The sequence below is a fragment of the Callorhinus ursinus genome, unplaced genomic scaffold, assembly GCF_003265705.2.
Source record: "Callorhinus ursinus isolate GAN/ISIS: 27379988/994484 unplaced genomic scaffold, GSC_fseal_2.0 scaffold10, whole genome shotgun sequence".
Lineage (NCBI taxonomy): Eukaryota > Metazoa > Chordata > Mammalia > Carnivora > Otariidae > Callorhinus > Callorhinus ursinus.
Genome location: NW_027397072.1, coordinates 37,481,135 through 37,504,442, shown reverse-complemented (window position 1 = coordinate 37,504,442; position 23,308 = coordinate 37,481,135). Strand labels below are relative to the sequence as shown.

The 23,308-nt window shown below is 42.1% G+C and overlaps 1 protein-coding gene across 2 annotated transcripts in view; it reads right to left on the bottom strand.

Annotated features, from left to right (window-relative positions):
- Positions 1-20,848, bottom strand: part of TMEM87B (transmembrane protein 87B) — a 49,801-nt gene extending 28,953 nt beyond the window's left edge. The window contains exons 1-8 of one of the 2 annotated variants that reach the window (XM_073897395.1): positions 20,448-20,848; positions 16,396-16,456; positions 11,090-11,181; positions 8,509-8,646; positions 7,547-7,600; positions 6,219-6,309; positions 4,699-4,760; positions 4,279-4,462 (exon numbers count right to left, since the gene is read on the bottom strand). In XM_073897395.1, coding sequence (XP_073753496.1) covers positions 4,279-4,462; positions 4,699-4,760; positions 6,219-6,309; positions 7,547-7,600; positions 8,509-8,646; positions 11,090-11,181; positions 16,396-16,456; positions 20,448-20,606 — 841 coding nt within the window. In that variant the 5' untranslated portion in view covers positions 20,607-20,848. The remainder of the gene's footprint in view (positions 1-4,278; positions 4,463-4,698; positions 4,761-6,218; positions 6,310-7,546; positions 7,601-8,508; positions 8,647-11,089; positions 11,182-16,395; positions 16,457-20,447) is intronic. The other variant, XM_025868192.2, reaches the window with a different exon arrangement.
- Between the last annotated feature and the right edge of the window lie 2,460 nt (positions 20,849-23,308).

Here is a 23,308-nt window from a genome sequence, read left to right as displayed (position 1 = left end):
CTATTGGGCACAGCTTGCTTACGTCAATCTAAAAGCTGTCTCCCTCAATTTCCCTCTGTTCTTTTTCTTCCCCTTGAGATGACAAAGAACTATATCCCTCTTTCTGTCCTGTAAATATTTGAAAACCATAAGGTCCTGTAGAGTTTTCTTTTCTCCAGGATGCCTTCATCGTTTACTCACTTACGTTCCTACTGTGTGGCTATAATAGGAAAAGAGACACATGATCACTGCCCTCATGAAGATTATACTCTGGTTAGGACAAGTAAGTAGACAGAACTCAGCATGGTGAGCCCCAGAGGCAATACAGTATCTCCCAGGACTGTGAGGGAGCCAACCCAATCCACACTTGAGGGAGGCACAAGTGGGTTCTCAGAAGTAACATTTAAATCAGGATTTGAAGGCCTAGTAAAAATTAACTATTGGGGGGAAATAAAGAGGAAAGGAAAATTAATGGTACATGAAGAGGCATGGAGGAGAAAAGAGGAAAAGTAAAATACACTGTAAGACGTCAAAGTTCAGTAGGTCTGTAGCACAGTGTAATGAGGGATTTCAAGAAGAGGTGGTGAGAGAGGCAGGGACAATCACGGAGGGTTTTCAGGCCATGTTAGGAGTCTGGATTTTATGCTAAGGGCAGTGGGAAGTCAATGACAGTAAACAAGGAGTAAAAAAGGAATTGGTAAACTACAGCCCATAGGCCAAATCTGGCCCTACATCTGCCTCTGTAAATAAAGTTCTATTGGAACACAGCCATGCCCATTTGTTTACATGTTGACTGTGGCTGCTTTTGTGCTACAATGGCAGTTGACTAGTTGAAACAGAGACTGATGGCCTGTAAAGCCAAAAATATTTACTATCTGGCCTTTGCAAAAGAAGTTTGCTGACTCTTGGAATAAAACTGGCAGCTTTATTTTATCAAGATTGCTCTACTTAATGGCTTGGAAAGGAACTAGGCTACAGGCAAGGACAACGCTCAGGAGGCTATTCCAGAAATCCAGGTAAGAGATGATGAGAGCACAGTGCTGGCAGTGAAGATGGAGACCACCAGAAAGACATTCAGAAACCAGTAGTGAATCCACCTACTTATTCTTGTTTTCAGCTCACAATTCTCCAACTTATCCACAAGGAATCATAAGAGACCTTGTCAAATGCCTTGTAGACAGATACGGAACTAGAGGGAGAGCAAGAGGGTGGCAAGAGGGTGACGCCAAGGCGGACTGGCTCGGCCATCCACTGACAGGAGTATCTGGAGGAGCATTAGGTTTGGACTCGTGTGAAGCCAGTACAAGGGCAGAAAAGGTGAGCTCCTTTTCTGCCATACAGAGATTGAGAAGTCTGCAAGGCATTCAGAAGAGGGTTAGCAGGTGACCACCTACTAGGTCTGTGGCTCAGGACAGACACCTGGCCAGGAGGTTAAGCTTCAGGAGGAACACAATGGATGAGCTCTCCAAGATGGAGGAATGTGAAGAGGTCTAGGATGACAAATGTTCAAGGGTGGTGTGTTTTCCAATTCCTTCATGAGCTGCTCAGTCTGGACTACTTCCCTGTTGGAGGAAAGCGATTATGCAACCTTCCTGGTATAGCTGGACCTGCAAAACAAGAATCTCCACGTCTTCACTGCTAGTCCTCCTGCTGTTACCTAAGGTTGTAGGAGCTAGTGGGAGGCAACCACCCTATAACTGCCTATGCTGAATTTATTCTTCATCAGCTTCAACCTTTAAATTCTCTTAAAAAGTTTCCCACCGTTTCCTCTATTTTTGTATTTGTACTTCAACCCCAAGTTCAAGGTCTTGTCTTGTTAAGTTTCACCTTTCCATTCAGGATACCAAAACTCTTTGATCCTTCAAATACCTCCAAGTGAGAAGGGTCCATCTAAAATTACGGTCTATACCCCCAGTATTAACAACTCTGCTAACATCACATTGTCCACAAAATTTTAGCGAATGCTCTCTACAGATGCATAGGTCTGCAATGAACGTTAAGTGAATAATAAGGATAAAGCAGCAACAAGGTCTGAAACCTGAGACAGACATCATTCAAAACCTCCTTCTAACCCAGTGGTGCTCAATCCTGGATGCACACTACAATCACATGGGAAGCCTCTCAAGAGAACCAATTCTTAGGCCTATGCCAATCTCTGGCACTAGTATTGTTTTATTTATTTTTTTAATAAGAGACTTTTTTTTTAAGATTTTATTCATTTATTTGACAGAGAGAGAGAGACAGTGAGAGAGGGAACACAAGCAGGGGAGTGGGAGACGGAGAAGCAGGCTCCCCGCTGAGCAGGGAGACTGATGTGGGCTCGGTCTCATGACCTGAGCCGAAGGCAGACACCTAACGACTGAGCCACCCAGGTGCCCCACTGGTATTGTTTCAAAGTTCTTCAGTGATGCTTATGTGCAGCCAGGGATGAGAACCATTGCTCCAGACCAGTGCTGTCCAATAGAAGTTTTGGGGATGATGGAAATTTCTACATCTCTGCTGTCCAATAAAGTAATCAATGGCCACATGTGGCAACTGAGCATTTGAAATGCAGCTAGGACAACTGAGGAAGTGAACTGCTAATTTAATTTTACTTTAACAGCCAGATGTGGCTTGTAGCTACCACATTGGGCAACATAGCTCTATACTGACAAGGCTGATGGGTGGTTACGGGCACGAGCCCTTCAGACATGGTTGCACAACCAGTTTTCAGCTCACACTTCTCCACCTTGTCCACAAGAAATCACAGCTGACAAATACCTTGAAGAAGTCCAGATATACTAAGTTGAGAAGCACAAAAGAAGTCAATCTGACATGACCTACTCTTAAGGTCCTTGTGTTGGGTCCTAACAATCACCGTTTCCTGTCCCTGCAGTGCTTTTTCTAAAGTCTACCTTTCCAGGATCAGGGCTCAGCAAGACAGCGTGGGTTACAGACTTCATTCCCACTTGGGAAAATCACAAACAGCAGCAGCCATGCCGTCTTCTGGCGCCTTCCTTTTCACAGGACTCCTCAAAGACACCAACAGCAGCCTGTGGTTTCTCTTCCAAGGCTTTCTCGTGTCATCTCAGACAGAGGGCTTAAAGTCCCTGAGGGTGGCAAGTGGCCTCTCATCCCTTCATGTATCTTAGGCTGCCGCTGCTCCTCACTGACGTTCAGGCCACCCTCTGCCCTCCCTAGACGAGAGATGATCACCACTAAAAGCAAAGCTCAACTGCCTTACTTGACATTCAAGAATGCTCTCCCAGCGAACCATGAGCAGCAGCTTCACCTCTCCTTCATTATTTGGTTTAGAGCAAGCGTGCGAGCATGCGCGCACACACACAAATATCACAAAACCTCTCATCGCGTAATAAGACCTCTAATATGCCTCCCTGGATATTTGTCCTTTCTTTCTTCTCTTGTACATATCCTTTCATCTTGGGAAATTATAAACATTTCCCAATATAAAGAAAGCAGTATAATCAACTCCCATGTACCCAATACTCAGCTTCAATAATTATCAACTTTATGCCAAATCAGTTTCATTTATATTCCAACTCACTCTTCTTTTTTTTCCTAGAGTATTACAAAAATAAATAGCAGACATAACCACACCCTATGAAAATCTGTACAAAGATCATTTTAATGGATCGCTCAGAAGCACACTCCTGAGAGCTTTCAACCCTTTTGAACTACCTCCCTTTCCAAAGCTTTGGAGATGCAACTGTACCTTTACTTCTCTGGCCTTTTTGCACGCTACCTTCTAGAAATCTGGGTCACACATCTGAGATGCCCAACTCCCTGCCCTCCCTGTGTAAACTGCGAGGGGCCTCCATCGGCCCCGTGAAGTTCCCTGTGAGAGTGAGGAGGCCGAGAATGCCAGATGGCTGCAAGCACCATCCAGCCCCACACTACTGAATTTACTTCCTGGGATCAAATCTTCCTTCTTTTCTTTTGTGGAGGAGAAAAGAGAAGAAAGAGTATGGGGAAAACACAGAGAAATATGCTAAAAGGATTAGTAGCACTGAAAGTGCCCCTGCCTGGAACTTTTGTTGTTTTAAGACAATCACTAGAATGGGAGTTTTCTTCTCCCCAGGAGGCAACTGAGGGAAAGCAGGGGAACAGAAAATGAGGACAGCACATCTGCTAGCCTAGCTCAGAGCCCCACTCTAACATTCCCTTCTTGGCCCTTGTCTTCTTCATCTCTAATGTGACTATTCCCAAACCACTGTACAAAGGAGGCCTCCCACAGCTCCGCTCACAAATGCTAGGGGTCTCCTGGATCGTACTGCATTTATGGAGAGAGTCACAGCTTACTTGATAGCCCGGTGCTGCTGATGTTTTGATATTCAGAATAAAAAACTGCTTTTTCAAGCATTCCCAGGAAAATAACAGCGGCAATCCAGAACTGGATTCTTAATATATCTTTCCAGTAACACGCAGACCACATCAGCCACAGTACGCCATATAAAATATAAACGATACACATCACCATGTAAAACTGTAGGAAGAAAAGCAATTTTAGTCAATTAAGCCTTGTGATCATTTGAAAATGGACATTTCTCCATTCAAGTATCTTTTATTTTCCTGTCACTCTGGAAACAGAAATAGAGGGTATGCCCAAGCATTAGCTACTAAGGGATACATACCACCACTGAGCTCTTTAAATTGTTAATGTTTCCAATTAGGATACAAAATTCATTTTAAAAAAAGGAAAAAATGATGAGAAATACTCACAATCATCAGAGGCCAATCTGATGCAGAAATATATCCATGAGGCCCAATCATAGAAAGAGAAACTGGTGAAGATGGGGATAAAGAAATTAAAGAATTAAATGACTCATTAGTCTTTTTTATATTTTTAAATGCAAGCTGATTTCCCAGAAGGCTCTAAGAACACAAACTGAGCTAACAAATGCTGATTTTTTACTTAGCAAAAAGTATTGGATAAGTACTAGTCGTTGGCACGTAATCTCATCAAGATACCTTTACTTGTATACATGGTCTTGTCAAACAAACACCTGGGCCAAATGATTTCTTATGCAGACAGCAGAGCAGTAGTATTGGCCTTTGACTGGCCCCATGCTGAGTCACTGACCTTACGGAGGACTCTGTATTCCTTAACGTAACTTGGGTTAGATTACCGATTTCAAGCATTTGGTTGGGGTTGTTGTCCAAGACAACAATAAACAGGGTGCCAAACACAGTACAAAACTTACAGGTCTCAGTAATTGCTCCAGTTACTAACTGGCAGGGTCTTAAAACTGCCTGCTGGTATCAGGAGAAATAGACACAATACCTGGGAAGGTGGGAGGAATGCACAAGTCTAGGTAGCAGAACGGCCCCAAGGTCCCCGGCTCTCTTCTCTGGCCCATTATGTCATCTCTGGGAAGAGGCCTGACTTCCACTCTTCTAGAGCAGCCACCTCCACCAGCTTCCCCTGTGGCACACCAATTCTGTGCCTCCTCTGAAGCAATGCCTATGTCACTCAGTACTTTCTCCCTCCTCACTGGCCTGGGCAACTCTCAAAGGCAAAGCCTGGCTTCACCTCTGTGTCCCTAGTGGATAAATGAGAGCAGTTTGCAAGTCCCCAGAACGCTCACATGCTGTTGGCTACTACTGGTCCAGTAGACACTCTGGAAAATGACAGTCGAAGCAATTCGGAGATCTGTGAAAGCATTCATTCTCTTACAAATTGCCTTTTGTAAGCCTACCCTTGCATTGCATACTAGGAACCATACAACTTAATAAGACACAGAGGGCCTACCTTAGAGGGCGGGGGGTGGGCAGGGAGCCAACAGACCCACAGAAGCCACAGTTGCCAGATAGGCTACTTCTACTCCTAAGCTATATAGACAGATGCTTTAAAATAAAAATTTTAAACCCCCAATGATGGCCATTTTCATGAGACAGAATACAATGTACTGCAAATACAATTAAAATGTTGCCTACCCATTTCTATCTTAGAAAATTCTTTTTTAAATCTGAAAGGATGAAGAATTTTATATCCCACTATAGCTTGAAATTTTTAAAATTTACCTTCATTTTAAATTTCCAATCCATTAAAAAATAAATATTACAGTTAAGATAAGCATAAAGTTTTAAGTACCCCAGATAAACAGATTATTTATTTTTGTGATTAAGAGAAATTAATTTTTGAATGATGTATTTTAATAGAAAATGTAGATTTGGGTCAAAGACAAAAATAAAGAATACAGTAAAAGCAAACAGCAAACATGCATGCAGTTTAACTATACCATTCAAATTCCATCTTGCATCTCTTTTTTCCGTTTTAATAGCAACAATAAAGATATGAAACCCATCTCTCTGTGTTCTGGCTACAACATCCTAAAACAGGAAAAAAAAATATCCTTTATGTTATTTTTAAAAATTGCTAAATAAGCTATAAACAATTGTTCACCACATTTTAAAACAACTTTTAGTAATTGAATTGGGTTACTTTTTACTGTTTTAAAACCATGGAAAGAAATGGTAGGCAGTGGAAGGATAGTGGACTGTGGAAGGATTGCCTCCATTTCTGCCCCCCCCCCACCAACGGTCCTCTCAGACCCAAAGCAATGGAGGAAGAAAAAAGCTTTTTCTACTGTTCAGTTTTTCCTCTTTTAATATTTTTAAAGGATCTCCCCTAAATGCTATCATTCTGTTTTACTTAATAATACCATTCAAATATTTTTTTTCTAATATTTCTCTTCCCATATTTCATCCTAATATCAAGCATTCAGTTGTTAAATGTGGGTGTTTTTAAATTGAACTGGGGGGAGTAAGAAGTCAGGTAACATTGTTAGAAAGACTGTACAGATTCAGTACACAGGTTCAATTACTTAAATTCCTTAACATCTATGTTACTAGCAGTCCTACTGGGAAATGAAATTTCCCACTGTAATGCCTAGGAACACTGCGATGTCCCACATAATTGAGTCAAACTTTTCACATTCATTCTTGCAGAATATTCCTACCCTTCCCTTTCATTTCCTACTCCTGCACCTGCAACAAGAGTCTGTGCAGAGCAAAGAGTTTGTCCCAGCCACTGCAGAGTGGAACGCCTTTCCCCTATGAAACTACTCTTTAAAATCATTGAAAAACTTATGGAACATAAAGAGTCACAGCATAAAAGCAAACATGAAGCCCTCCTAAAGGTACCTTCAGTACCTACACTCCACTGCTTTCAACCTTCTCCACCTCTTGGTCTTCTGACTTTTACGAATTCCTCCAAATACCCAATCTCTCTCCCCTGGTGCTACATACATTCTGTTTCTTTACATCCTTAATGATGATCCAGAGCAGCCCACTGTTATGCTAAGCATTTGAAAGAAAGGCTGCAAAGAAGTTAACCTTAAATTATAACTTCAAAGGAATTTTTAAACAAAGCCAGAAATAAGTATATACAAAATTCATACAGACACACATAAAAAAAATATACTATTTGGAAAAATGTTTCTTTTTCCTCCCCTGCTTCTAATCGCCCTACTGTATATTGCTCTCCAAGTATCTATCCATCGCAGATTCTTTTCAGGCTTACCAGAACTTGTATACATTTGATTTAAAGACAAATAAAATGACTTACTGTTGATCTTTCCTGGTTTGAAACATTTCTGGTATTTGTAATTAGTTCCTTATTCTGGAAAAAAAAAAGAATAAAATAATCCATTTTATATTGCTGCATTTCTATGGGGAAAACTGCTATAACAATTAAGAAAAAAATGTTTTGAAAAAAGTAAAGAACCAGAGAACACATCTTTGTAGCACAAACATGAGTAACAAAATCCTGCTTTTGAAAAATTATTTTTTAAATCAGGATAGTGGTTACCTTTGGTGGGGAAGGTATTAGGAACCAAAAGGTGGGGGGGAAGGGTGTTCTAGGTGCTAAAATATTCTTTACTTGATCTGGGTCTATACTGATATGTTCAGGTTCTGAAAATTCATCAAGCCATACACCTCTGATACGCACACTTTATTACACTTCAACACAAATTTTAAAAACACCTTTATTATTTTCACGGAAGACATATTTTCATTTCAGAATTTACAGATTAAAAACATAAGTTACAATGACCCATGGATAACTGCTGTTAACATTTCAGAGTCAAATCTTCCAGGCTGGGAGGAAGTAAGTACATAAGGGTAAGTACATAAGGGAGGAGGGAGTGTTTAAGTGGGTTGGGTGCTGATAAGTCAAGTAAGCTGACAGACCTTTAGTACTGGAAACCGTGACTAGCTGTTCTGATGGAATGATGGGGGCAAAGGTCTCACTGGAGTAGACAGAAGAGAGAATGACAGAGGAACTGGCAGCAGACCAGGAAAAGAGGATGGAAGGGTTCTTTTCAAGGGTGTTTCTGTAAAGGGTACAATGAAATGGGGCAATGGCGCCAGGGTCTTACTTGTCAGTTACTATATAAAAGAACTACACCTAAAATTAACAAATTAAGCACCTTTATCAAAATATTGATAAAATAGAATTTAAGTTAATACTTGTACTCACTGGGAGTAAAGTACATTCTACTTTGACACGGCAAGACGGATACTCACAGTCAGTGAGGGAAACACCTGTAAGTCACTGTTGCAATCTAAGTTTTCATATTTTGTTGTCCAACATTCAGTGTTCTTGAAATAATGGCCACAAAAGTCTTCATCAACACCAGGATCCTGTTTTTGTGATAGCTCCTCCTACCCAAGGTAAAATTCTATGTTATAATTTATTTCCACACTTCTTATTCAAGAAAATAAGTAAAACTTAGTATCTAAATGATATCAAAGATTTATTCAGTTTGGAACACTTGAAAACATGCAGAACAAAATACTGAAAAGAAAAATGTTTTGGATATAATTTTAAGTATGACAAGGTAATCATAACATGTTAGCCATTCCAAGGTGCTCAGATACAGTAACACATAATACAAGCATAATCTTTTTTTTTTTTAGATTTCTATTTATTTATTGAGAGAGAGAGAGAATGGTAGAGAGAGAGCATGAAAGGGAAGAAGGTCAGAGGGAGAGGCAGACTCCCTGCTGAGCAGGGAGCCTGATGCAGGACTCGATCCCAGGACTCCAGGATCATGACCTGAGCCGAAGGCAGTCGCTTAACCAACTGAGCCACCCAGGGGCCCCATAAGACAAGCATAATCTTAGAGGAAGAAAAGTGACTAAGGTATTACCACAGGAAATGGTTCACGGAGAAATAAAAAATACTTTGTCCTGTGGCCACTTTCATTTTATCCCATATATAAAAGATTTTACAGAGAAAGAAAAGCAGCATTTAACTACAAGGAAAGTTAAATCAAAGACAGATCAATAAAACCAGGCTCCTAATGGCGGCTTCCAGTCATCAAGAAAAGGTTAAGTTGGCTTCTACTGGCCAAATAGGAGACAATTTGAGCAAAATAAATAAAAAATAGTAATAGATTATAACCCATGTAACAAAGTAAAAATCAATGAGTCCATGCTGATGATTGCTCAGTTAAATGATTGACAGATTAAGAGGAAAAGAGAGCTCATCCTGATGGCAGAACATTAACAAAGTGGAAGAAAATATAGAATTAGAAAATCACCATTTAGCAATCATCAGAGCAATAACTGATTCATCAGTCAAGAATCAAAGGATATTAAAACAAGGATTGACGAAAAATCAGGATATTCACATACAAACACAAAAATATTTCTTCACAAATTAGTGTTAACAACAAAGTAGTAATTTTATAGTGGAGAAACCTGGTAGAAACTTCCTTACCAACTGATCAAAGTTAGCATTACCAAAAATGAGACAAACAAGAACTCCCCAGTATGCTTGCCAAAAACATAATCTGAATTTAACCATGAAGAAATATCAGAAATATTGGAATTGAGGGACATTTTATAAAAATAAATGGCTTGTACACCTCAAATATATCAATGTCAGGAAAGGCAAAAAAAAAAAGCTGCAGAAATGCAGTGTGATGTTGGATTGGACCTTATACCAGGAAAACAACAAAAAACTGCTAAAAAGGATGTTTTGGGGACACTGGCAAAGCTTTATTAAGATCTGTTTATTAGGGATGCCTGGGCAACTCAGTCAGTTAAGCATCTGCCTTCAGCTCAGGTCATGATCCCAGGGTCCTGGGATCAAGCCCCGCATCGGGCTCCTTGCTCAGCATGGAGCCTGCTTCTCCCTCTGCCTGCAGCTCCCCCTGCTTGCTCTTGCTCTCTCTCTCTCTCTGACAAATAAAAAAAATCTTAAGAAAAAAAGATCTGTTAGGTAACAGTTTTGTATCAATGTTAAATTTCCTCAATTTTATCCCTGTACTGTGTAATCTAAGTGAATATCTTTATTCTTAGGAAACACACACTGAAGTATTTAGTGTGAAGGGGTAAAATATTTGGGGATAAAGTCACAAAGGCAGTATGTGAGGAAAATGGCACCTCTCATCCCAAATGGAAAGATAATACAGATAAAAGTATGGAAACCCATGCATCATTCAAGCTAGGAGCCCACAAGGAAATGGCTGCAAGCAACCACCAGAACTGTCAAAAGAAACACCTTGCTGAGGGACACAGGACACCCCAGGGGCAGGAGAAAGCCTAGCCTGGCCTCTTTCCTCCTCTCACCTGCTCCCCCTCCTCCTTTCCCTGAGGGTCTCTCTTCCTCTCCTCACCTCTCTGAGATCTGCTTCTACTCACTAAAGCTACTTGGCGTCCCTAAAGTTCTAGGTGCCCTATAACTAATTTTTTGAATGAAGTAAAATTTTTACATTTCTTCCTTAAACTACACTGATTTTTATTTGTATGTGACCCACAACCCCTTTACTGATGGTTCCTACATGGCTGGTTTAAATATTTATTAACAGTTTTCACAAGACAAAAGGAAACATTTTTTGTTTAAAGATGTTTTAGTTTTAGTTAGTTTAAAAACTAAAAACCTTTTAGTTTTAGGAAACTAAAAGATGTTTCCTTCTCAGAAAGCATATACTTTGATATAATTAAAGCATTTCTTGCCTAAGTCCCAAAATAAATCTGTGGCACTTTTAAAACTACAATCTATATTTTTGGCCTCCTTACCTGATGAGCTAATAAATCTTTATACTCATAATTTTTCCTTCATAGCTTTATATACATTAAAAATTTGCATTTTACTTACCTCCAGCTTAGAATATTCATTTTGACAGGTATAATGCTTCAAATGCCACTCTATGGTAAACTTCACAGGCCCAGAACAACTGAATGACTTAACTGTTTAGAAAAAGAAAGTCTTATTTTATAGCAATCATATATATGCTCCAATATAAGCTTAAGGTTTCGAGAATGCAATTTTTTTAAAAGCTTTTTAATATTTTATTTATTTATTCATGAGAGACAGAGACAGAGAGAGAGAGGGGAAGAGAGAGAGAGAAGCAGAGGGAGAAGCAGGCTCCCAAGGAGCAGGGAGCCTGATGTGGGACTCGATTCCAGGACCCTGCGATCATGACCTGAGCAGAAGGCAGACGCTTAACCATCTGAGCCACCCAGGCGCCCTCAAGAATGCAATTTAAAATAGGCTACTTTAATGAAACAGTGAGTAAAATATTACCTAATTTTGCCCAGAAGTCACTGTAAAATGAGATAAATTAATTAAATTATTATAGTTAACCAAAAGTTGCCATAATACTATTCATTTAATCTCTGTATTAAAGCTAGAGTTAAAAATCAACTGAGTAACCAAATATGCTGTCACTGCTTACTCTAAAATCACTCTAAATTGTTCTCTTCACTGACTTATTCGTTCAAAAAATATTAAGTGAGCATCCCTTGTGTGTCAGAGACATAATGGTACACTAGAATAATCCCTGTCCTTGATATAAGAGGTACTAGGGAGCGGAGGGTTAACAATTAAACAGGCACCTTTGACAGAATAAGGGTCTGAGAAGAGGGGGTCAAGGGAGCCCTGGGCAGGGGACCTAACATGGTCTAGAACAGCATGAAGAAGGGCTACCAACAGGCTTTACTAGAGAAGGAGGCCTTTAACGTGAAGAGCAGGAATTAGCTAGGTGACAAAGAGAGTGGGACAGTATATGCAAATGTCCATGACCACCTGAAAATAGTTTGCTATGGTCAGAACACAGATTGGGGAAAGGGGGAAGAGCTGAAGCTGGATAAGAGTGCTGGAGAAAAGTCATAAGGGGTACTATGCTCTAAGGAGTTTTCCTTTATTTTGAATATTACAAAGGACTACCATATGTTTCAGGTAGGAGGGTAACACGATTAGACACACAGAAAAGGATTAAGTCTAGAAATAGAAACAGCTCTTTTGGGAGTGTTATCACAACATGGCAGCTGGATTCCCCTAGAGTAGGTCATGATAGAGAGAGAGAGAGAGCAAAGAAGAAACCACAGTATCTTTTATGACCTAGTTTCAGAAGTGATATGCCATTAGTTCTGCCGTATTCTCTTGGTCAGACCAACCTTGATATAGTACGGTAGGGGACTACATAAAGTCATGAAAACCAGGAGGCAGGGATCACTGTGAGCCATCTTGAAGACTGGTAACCAGGGGGAATCCAACCTGAGGCTGAGACTGGTAGAATTTCTGGGGCAGAACATCCAAGAGTTGGGAACCGCCTAGAGAAAAAGCAAATGAAATCTGGACAGGGATAACATTGAACCTGTCTGCCCTAGCCAGCCCCTGCGTGGAAAGAAGTCCAGTGATTCTCAGAGGTCACACAGAGCTGGGAACTAGCTCAGTTTCCACTAACCAGAGTGGAAAGCCCTCATTAAATATACCAAGAATTCGGGAGAAATGTAGCAGGGCCACACCTGAGAAGTGGTGCTAAGTTAGCCCTACTCCATATCCACCCTAAAAGAAATTAAACATAAAATTGGAAAGGATCAAACTGACCCAAAAGAAACTTAGCTGTCTGCCAGAACAAAGTTGTTAAAGGAATACAACATTTTAGCACTTAAGAATGTAACATTCATGGGGTGCCTGAGTGACTCAGTCAGTTAAGCATCTGCCTTCAGCTCAGGTCTCGACCCTGGATTCCCAATTTCAAGCCCCATGTCAGGCTCCCTGCTCAGTGGGAAGTCTGCTTCTCCCTCTCCCTCTGCCTCTCCCCTCACTTGTGCTCTCTCACTCTCTCAAATAAATAAAATCTTAAAAAAAAAAAGGAATGTAACATTCATGACATCCATGATCCAAACAAAAACTAGATATAAAAAGCAGAAAAAATTGATTCATAATTATGATAGGTCATCATGACAAAGGTGGACATGACAAAGATAATTAGCAGAGAAGAATATTAAAACAGTTGTTATAAATATTTTCCATATGCTCAAAGATAAAGGAAAATATGAAAATACTGAGGAGGGAAAGAAGATATTTGAAAAAAGGAACCAAACTTCTAGAGATTAAAAAAGTACAATATTCAAGTAAAAAATTCACTGTATGAGATTAATAGAGGTTAAATGAGATTAAATACTGGACAAGAAAAGATCACTGAACTTGAAGACAAAGCAAAAGAAAGATCCCAAATGAAGCACAGAGACTGAAAAAAATTAACAAAGCCTCAGTGACCTGTGAGACAATATCAAGCGGTCTAACATAAGGGCAAATGGAGTCCCAGAAGGGAAGGATAGAGAGGTGGAGACAGTGCCTAAATCCATGATCAGGGGTGCCTGGGTGGCTCAGTCGGTTAAGTGTCCGCCTTCAGCTCAGGTCATGATCCCAGGGTCCTGGGATCAAGCCCTGTATCAGGCTCCCAGCTTGGTGGGGAGCCTGCTTCTCCCTCTCCCTCTCCTGTTCCCCCTGCTTGTCCTCTCTCACTCTCTCTATCAAATAAAGAATCTTTTAAAAATAAATAAATAAATCCATGATCAATGTAAGAGATGAGATTTTTTTCAGTGTAGATACACAGCTGTTCCAGCATCATTTATTGAAAAGACCATCTTCTCTCTAAAGAATTACCTTGGCACCTTTTACTGAAAATCAATTGAGTTTACATATGTGGGTTTATTTCTGGGCTCTCTGATCTGTCTTACTGTTCTATATGTTCTACCTTTATACCAGTACCACACTGTTAGGATTACTGTACCTTTATATTATAAGTTTTGAAATCAGATAGAAGTCTTTCAACTTTGTTCTTTTTTAAAATTCCTTTGGCTACTCTAGGTTTTTTTGTATTTGCATATAAATTTTAGAAATAGCTAGTCAATTTCTACATAAAGTCAGCTTGGATTTTGATTAACTGAATTTATAGAACAATCTGGAGAAAACTGACAGTATAACGTTAGTTATAGATTTTTCATAAACGCATTTACCAGCTTGAGGAAGTCTCCTTCTATTTCTAGTTTTAGAATTCTAGGAGTTTTTATCATCAATGGGTGTTGCGTTTTTTTCAAATGCTTTTCTGTACATATTGAGATGACTATATAGCGTATTTTTTTTATTCTGTTTATACAGTGAATTACACTGAGAGACTTTCTTTTCAGCAGTGACTCCCCAAGACTGCATCCTGAAAGGGGTAGCAAAAGAGGGGTCACCATGGGGCGCCTGGGTGGCTCAGTTTTTGAGCATCTGCCTTCGGCTCAGGTCATGATCCCAGGGTCCTGGGATTGAGCCCCGCATCGGGCTCCCTGCTTGGTGGGAAGCCTGCTTCTCCCTCTCCCACTCCCCCTGCTTGTATTCCCTCTCTTGATGCGTCTCTCCTTGTCAAATAAATAAAATCTTAAAAAAAAAAAAAAAAAAGAGGGCACTTTAGGGGAAAAGCCAGATGCCTGATCCACCACACAGCATGGACACAGATCCAATGGACTAATTCTTAGCTTCACAGGTACTAAAATCTGGTTCTGCGACAACACAGACACTCAGTCTCACTCCTTCACCACACCACCAATGTAGACGTATAATCTAGAAAGCCTAATTACTCGCTTAAAATGAATATTAACTGTAAAGTGGTTGTGTAATGATTGATTAACTCTCTCCCTTCAGCATGCCTTCCTGGACACCCAAAGGTGATGAAAGTTGCTTGATGAGCACGGCACTAGAACGAGGCGGCTCAGAAGGATGCTGCATCTACACCTGCTAGTGACATGTTATACCGACAGTCATAGTTCAAGAAGACTTCTCTCCCATCGGTGCTGCCCGACCTCTGCTTTAACCTGACTAAACACTCGTATTTTTTTATGCTTTTGCTTCTAACTCCCTTTTGCTGCCTCATTCTTTCTTTAGACATGTTAATACCACCGTCTTGCGTGTGGTTTACTCTTAGCTGATCACAAACATTATGTATTGATTTTTTTTTTAAGATTTTATTTATTTATTTGACAGAGAGAGAGACAGCGAAAGAGGGAACACAAGCAGGGGGAGTGGGAGAGGGAGAAGCAGGCTTCCCACTGAGCAGGGAGCCCGATGCGGGGCTTGATCCCAGGACCCCGGGATCACGACCCAAGCTGAAGGCAGATGCTTAACAACCCAGGCGCCCCTGTATTGATTTTTTAAATCAAATTATGTGTTTCACTGGTACATACCACTTTTTTCCCCCATTTTATTTTGTCTGCACCTTCTAAATCTTACTTGTCTAGACACTGAGATTTGAATTCATTAAAGCAAACAGATGCCAAATTTTTTTCCTCACCTACCTTTGACTTCAATTTCCTCTTACCACGTTCTTATCACCAGTGATGATGTATGGTATCAATGAGCTGCTTTGAACCACCTCTGCTTTCTAGCTCATGGCTGGCCAACTTCCCTCAGCAGAGACCCACATACAACAGAATCACCCAACAAATGATCTGAACATGGTGTGATAGGGAAAAGGGGCATGGCTTTGGATCCCCAGGAAGCCAATTTACTCTACCCAACAAAAAACTACTCCTTATGCCAAAACTTTAACCCTGGCAACCAACTTACCTAGTCAAGTTACTGGAAACACTAAGAGGAGTTAGACTATAGTACATATGATTTGCTGTAAACCCATTAAAAATAGTAAAAACCTTAAGATCTATGACTTGGTAGTTCTTATATCCTAATTAAAATGTTAGTGTCTAATAATTTTTATTGTATTCTGTGATCCATGTGTATATTTATAAAAGTTTCAGGGATATGAAGGCTTTACCACAATCATGACATGTCATATATTCATAAAAGGAATTTATCTAGTTTTAAAAGCTGGGATTCAGAGTAAAATTTCACAGAAGTGAAATACTTTTCTTTGCTGAAGCCTACTTTATTATGCTTTCATTATATTTTTAAAGAATGATTCATTTTATATTTTTTGAGACAGGATCAGAAAAATCCATTCTTGAAAATAATCAACTTGACTGAAACAGAAGAAACACTGAAAATGTTAGAACCACTTAAAGACAAAATGTTTGCATAGCTTAAAATGTTATATTAGTTTTAATATGTTTATACATTACATGATATTATTAATTTATAATATACTGTTATTAGTATTAGTTTATTGTACTTACCAGAAAACTTGATTTCAGTAGAGTTAAACATAGTTTTTCTAAATATCAAAGGTCCTGATTTCTAAAATTAAACACAAGAAAATATAGAAAGATCTAGTTAAAAATTTTTTTTCTCTATTTAGGAGTATACAGTTCTAACTCTTGCACTCCTGTGACCAGAGTGATTATTTTTTAAAAATGTAAATCTGGTCCCATCACCCACTTGCTTAAAATCTTGTGCCATGTGTCTACTCTATAAGAGGCTCTGGAATGCCCTTGCTTCTTGTGTCTCAGACGGGGACCAGCCACACACAGGAGGTAAGGGCTGCTGCCATGTAGCATTATTGCTGCTCAGGCAGGGGACCTATCTGTGCATTTGCAGTTGCTTTCTTGATATCTATTCAAATGACTTTTGATAAAACAACCATCCTGTTCCAAAACTGTTATGGTTTTCCACTGGTACTTATAACAGACCAATCCTTACTGCCACTCACAGGCCCCGGCACAATCAAGGCCTGCCCACCTCTCAGCACCTTTCTCTCGGTGCTTTTAAACGCAGGATACTCCTTCCGGCTCTCAGGACCTTAGTAGTCAACCTGAAAATTCACTTAAAAACCCTTCCCTGTCACTCTTGGTTCACCTTGTCAATGACTTCTTAACGCTTCTCAGCCCAGTTCAAGAGCCCCTTCCTCGGGAAGTCTTCCACCAGGTGCCACACCAAGCCAGGCCCTCCCTTACACAGTCTCTAGGACCCATCCTTCACGACCCTTGCCACAATTAAAACGAAATAATCCATTACTTAGTTATTTAATGTCTGCCCTCACCAAGAATAAAAATGCTGTGAGAAGGGCTTGTGTTCAATGAACAAGTGGTTAGGAATGAAAAACACAGATGACAGGCAGCTCTTTCTTGGTAACCTTCCACCCCAACACAGTTTCAACAATAACAACAAACCCCCCAGCCCAGATCCCTCCTCTGAACCTCAGATCCACATACCCAGCTGCCTCAAGGTCATGTCCATCCTAGTGGACAGACATTCCACACTATCCTGTCCTAAAGCAGACACAGTCTTCTCTGCTTCTCCCCTACTCTTTCTATACTACCCATGTTGGTTGCAGGTGATGCCATCTTTGGTTACCCCAGCCTTGTCTCCTTCCAGCCCCTCAGCTCCATTGCCCAATCCCTAAGGCATGCCTATTTTATCTCACAAACACTTCCCAAATTTAGTTCTTCCTCTCTATCCCTGCCACCACTCCTCCAATTCAGGCTCTTAACATTTTCTGCCTCCCACTCTGCAATAACCTAACTCATAATTCTGCCACCAGATGTGAGTCTATAATTCATCCTTAGAGAGCAGCCACAGTGATTGGTACTTATGTCTAAAATCCTTCAATGGCTCTCCTTCATTCACACTCCAAATTTGTTATTGGTGGCCTAAGCAAACCTACAAATGGGATTTGTTTGGCCCACATGGGAACTTTTAAAAATGTTTTAAATTAGTTGACATGATAAAAATATGGATTCTGGTCTTCCCTTTAAAAAAAAAAGGGTGACTTGGCAATTCTGTGTCTACATTGCCATAAAAGATCCACTAGTTGGAGCTGAATGGCAGCTGCGCTCTTCAGAAGGAGCACATCAACTATAGGCCACAGCTCTCCCAGCATCCCCTAACTCTAGTTCACTTCACTCAATGACATCACTGGCCTCAGACTCTAAGGGTCCTGGAGTCTAGACCCCTGGCCACAGGTTCAGGACCAAGCTGTGGGAGGCTTTGGGTAGCCTGAGTCCCCTTTAACACTCCTACCAGAACCTCATTCAGCAGAAACACTAAGACTTTCCTGCATTGCTGCTTTTCTACTCCCTCCTCCTTCTTCATCCAGGTAACATCTACTCATCTTTAAAGACCCAACCAGACATCAACTCTAGAAAGCAGAGTTAGGTGACGCCCCCCCAATGCTCCACTAATATTCCAAGAATGCTGCCATGTATCTAACTACTCATGAATCTGTTGTCTCTACTACTACGTGAGCTTCTTGAGAGAAGGGACTGTTGTCTAAATTCATCTTTGCAACAGCAATGGCCAGTCTAGTACATTGTGCACAGCAGGTGCTCAAACTATTTGTTGACCTCTACAATCAAAAGAAGCATTTCTTGATATATTTGCAGTACAAATAAAGTCTCCTTCTCCCCTCTGATTTTTTTTTAAAGATTTTATTTATTTTTATATGACACAGAGACAGAGATAGTGAGAGAGAGAGCATAAGCAGGGGGAGCGGCAGGCAGGCAGAGGGAGAAGGAGAAGCAGGCTTCCCGCCGAGCAGGGAGCCCGATGTGGGGCTTGATCCCAGGACCCTGGGATCATGACCTGAGCCGAAGGCAGCCGCTTAACCGACTGAGCCACCCAGGCGCCCTCCTCTCTTATTCTTAAGGACAAATTCTAACAACTTGAAATGGGGGGAAAATCAGCATATTCTCTGCAAAGAAGGGCTTTATGGACTGCTACTGATCTGATGTAGGACCCAAGGAAAAATTTACCTTCCTTATGGAGGAAGCAAAGTCATTCTCTCTCCAGGGCCTTTGGAGTTTCACCAAAGTACAGTGGCAAAGATCTTTACAGATATGGTCAAGTAGTTTAACAATCTGTGCACAGCTCATTCACTTCCAGTATTGTTTACACTGACTTAGTTTATGATATTGCCATTCACTAAAGAAGCAGCATGAAACCACAAGTGTGGTTCTGAGTTTTGCTTTTTTACTGTTCAGAGAAATTCAATAGAGATGTGCATGCTATATCACTGACACATTTAATGGGACACCAACCCAGAAGAATCCTGGAAGAAATGGTAGCACCAGGTCTTAAAAATTCAGAAAGAGACCTACTTTCCTTCCTGTATAGTTTCTACGCTGTAGGAAGTATTTGCAGCCTCTGGTACTAAATTTTTCTCACTGAGTAAATAAAAATATAAGTTTTGCCTTTAGGACCCAAACACCATTTCTTTTAAGATTTTATTTATTTGACAGAGAGAGACACAGCGAGAGAGAGAACAACAAGCAGGGGGAGTGGGAGAGGGAGAAGCAGGCTTCCTGCTGAGCGGGGAGCCCGGTGTGGGGCTGGATCCCAGGACCCTGGGATCATGACCTGAGCCGAAGGCAGACGCTTAACCAACTGAGCCACCCAGGCGCCCTCAAACATCATTTTAATGCATGTGGAAAATATTCATCTTAAAACAGAGCTGGATGAATCATCTGACTAGAAAAGCAGACGATAAGGCCTCTTCCTGATTTCCTGTCCCTCTTTAGCAAGACTTTCCAAAATTCTACTCCTGCATCGCTCCGACATCATCTCATGTGACTACTGGATGCCAAGTTCTCAAATGGCCTGTCCTGCAAAGGAAGTTTCCACACATTCATGCCTCCAGACTAGCCTTTCAAACACGCCTTAATCACCCATCCCACCTCATCTCCACACACACATTCCCGGCACTATGACAGGAGCTCTAGAGAAATTCAGGAACCCCAGAAGAGCGAAAGAGGGGTGGGGTGGCTGCCGCATGTTTCCTCCCCATTTAAAGAAAAAAACGAAAGGGACACACACGCTTTTAAGTTTATGCTGAGTGAAGACTGGGAAAGTCCTTTCTAAACTGACCTCACGGGTGTGGCCGTGCGGCTGCAACGGCCCGAGGGGGGGGTCAAATGGCAAAGATGCCGGCACGAGCGAGCGCCAAAGGATCTGGGGCTCGGGTCTGAGTAAACAAGAACTTGATCGAGCCGGAACGCGTCAGAGCACAGAGAGGGGCCAGGACTTCGGGGGGGCGAGCCTTCGAACAGTACCAGCCCTCAGAAGGGAGAGTCTTCCCCATGCACAAGCTTCCCCACAGCCCAGGTCGGGCCGGAGGCGAGGGCCCTCCTCGTCCATAACAGACGAAAGACTCCGGGAGCATATCACCGAGCCGGAGCAGGCCCGGCAAGACCAGAAGAACAAGTCCGGGGCCGGGCCCGGGGGTCAGAGCGAGCTCCGCGAGGACCCGGAGGGCCCGAGACGCGCCACGCCTCGGTCTCCACACTCCACTTACGTCGTTGACCGTCGCTGCCCAGAGCCCGAGCTCCGGGACGGCGCCCACAGCCGCCGGGGCCCAGCACAGGAGGTAGAGGGCCACGCGAAGCAGCGGCGCCCCGACAGGAAGGCGGCGGCCGGGCTGGAGCCGGGCCCCGAAGCAGCAGGAGACAGCCATCTTGACACGGAAGCCGCACCTGGCGCTCCGAGACGCCCGCCACGCCCCGGGTCCACACCTGGTGCAACTCCGCCCCCGGGAGGCGGGTTCGGGTCGGGTGGTGTGGGTCCGACTGGGAGGTGGACGAGGGGTTTGGGCTTGGGCGAGGAGGCGGGGTTCGGGCCCGGGAAGCGGGGCTGAGGCCCGGGCCCAGGCGTGGAGCTAGAGAAGCTAGAGCGCGCTAGGAGGGGTGGGCGGGTCAGAGTGTGGAGGCGGGCCTCGGGGGCCGGGCCCGAGTGGGGAGGCGGGGTCGGGAGAAGAGATGCCTAGGGGCGGGGCTAGATTTGGGGCGGGGCCAGGAGGGGAGGCGGGACTCAGGACCGGGCCCGAGAGTGGAGGCGGGGCCGCGGGAATAGGCGGGGGGGGGGGCGGGACCGGACTGGGGGGGGGGGGGGGGGGGGGGGGGGGCCGGCTTGAGGGGGAAAACTGAGGTCCTAGATTTCACTGTGGTTGTGGTCCGAGAGTATGGGATAGTTTCGTGTCAAAGTTCTGCTCCTCGTGTCTCAGTTTCTTGCATCCTCTGCACATGCCCCTACCCCAGTCCTCTCAGCTCAAGGGAAACAAACTGTTCTCTAAATTCATGGAAAGTGGTCTGGAAAGTACTTCGAGGTCAGGGTCAACTGAACCCAACGCACTGTGTTGTAAGCATAACATCGGTAGCACAGTTAATAATTTTCAGACAAATAAAGCCGCCTGATTACTTGAAGCTGAAAGGGGCAGGGCTTACATCTGTCTTATTGTGTACTTAGCCCACCATTTTGGTCTTTGAAAGCTTGATGTCAAAGAGAACTACTTTATTATCAAATGTAAGTAATGTCCAGAGGAAGAATACAATTCTGGATTAATATTGTTATAATGTAAAATAAGATTGATTTATAGTCAAGAGGCTCTCTCTGCCTTCTCAGTCACCCTAGTCACTTATTTAGGCAATAATTATTGAGGGTCTAGTCCAGAGTATTGAGTTGAGGCTCATGTGTATATATAAATGTGAAGATTGAATTTGTGATAGTTCCTTTTCACAAGACACTTGTAATTATATATAAATATTTTTTATTGTTTACTAATGCTTCATATAGGCCCTTTGTTATACAACCATCGGAATTCAAGAGCACGGAGATAGGTTTCTGGAACACTGGCCAATCCCCACCAGTAGGTGGCACTAGCAGTTTGAAGATATTTTATATAAATTCGTGTCTACTAGGTCTCTGTAATCCAGAGTTTTTAGCTTCCAACTTCAGTTGATGATGCTATGTATACCTCTAATTTAAATCACTAAAACCTTAATTCAGTCAACAAATATTGTTTACCTTAGTGCTAGGTATTGCACTGGTAATAGACTCAGCAAGGATTTTACATTATTAAAGTACAAGTACTTTTGTCATTTAGATTTTGTGGCTATTCTATTTAAACCTGGTTTCCAAGGCAGATTAGAACTACTGTCATTGACTTGAGCAAATCAAGCAGCATTGGTATCTCCTGCATCCAAGGCACTGCCTGGATAGGGATAAGATCAATACAGCATAGTCCCTGCCATCACTGTGAGGACGTAAAAATATAAAAAGATGTGCACATGTAAAAAGCCAATTGTACAAGGCAGAATAGGTTAAAGCCTTGAAGCATGGCGATCAAGAGTGTATGGGGGTAATTTGGTTATTTTTTTCAAGAGTCCTTTATCTTTTAGAGATTTCCTTCATTTGAGTTTGCCCAGAAGCAGACCCTGAGGTAAAGATTTGAGTAGAAGTAATTTATTTGAGAGATGCAGGAAATACCAGTAGGGGAGTGTAATGGGCTGAATTTTCCCCCCAAAATTCATATGCTTAAGTCTTAACCCCCAATACCTCAGAATGTGTCTGTACTTGGAAATAGGGCCTTAAAAGAGATAATTAAGGTAAAAATGAGGTTGAATAGGTGGGCCCTACTCCAGTATGACTGGTATTCTTATAAGAGGAGATTAGGACACACACACACACACAGAGACCATGTGAAGACACAGTGAGAAGACAGTCATCTATAAGCCAAGGAGAGAGGTTCAGAAGAAACCAGCCCTACTGAGATCTTGAACTCTGACACCTTGATGTTGGACTTCTAGCTTCTAGAATCATGAGAAAATAAATTATGTTAAGTCGCCCAGTCTGTGGTACTTTGTTATGGCAGCCCTGGAAAACTGATACGAGGAGTGAGCAAATGTGACACAGAGGGGATACAGATAATAAAGGGGGCATTATCACATCGGCTACTATTGTGGGCAAAGGGAATGTAATCCCATTGAGAAACTTAGGAGAAAGGTGTGAAGCACATACCTTATAATCATCTCACAAGAGATGAAGGAGCTGAGATATTTATATCCTCATACCTGTTAGTCCTTGGTTTGGGTCTGTCCCAGGGGCGGGGGGGTGGCACCAATGACACTGGCAGTTCCAGCCTGCTATTAGCAGTTCTAGTAGTTCTCCCCACTTTGGAGGAAAGCCTTTAAGCAAAGAGATGCAGACCATGAGAGCTAGAGTCAGTTCAGGCACACTGAAATGAAAGGACAGGGGGAATATGGGCAGGGCACTGACAGGGATCACTGCAGAAACTCACCCTGAAAATATTAGCATAAGTTTTCATGATGTCTGGGATTTGCTTTAAAATAATATAAGAGGGAGAGAAGTGAGTGGGGACAC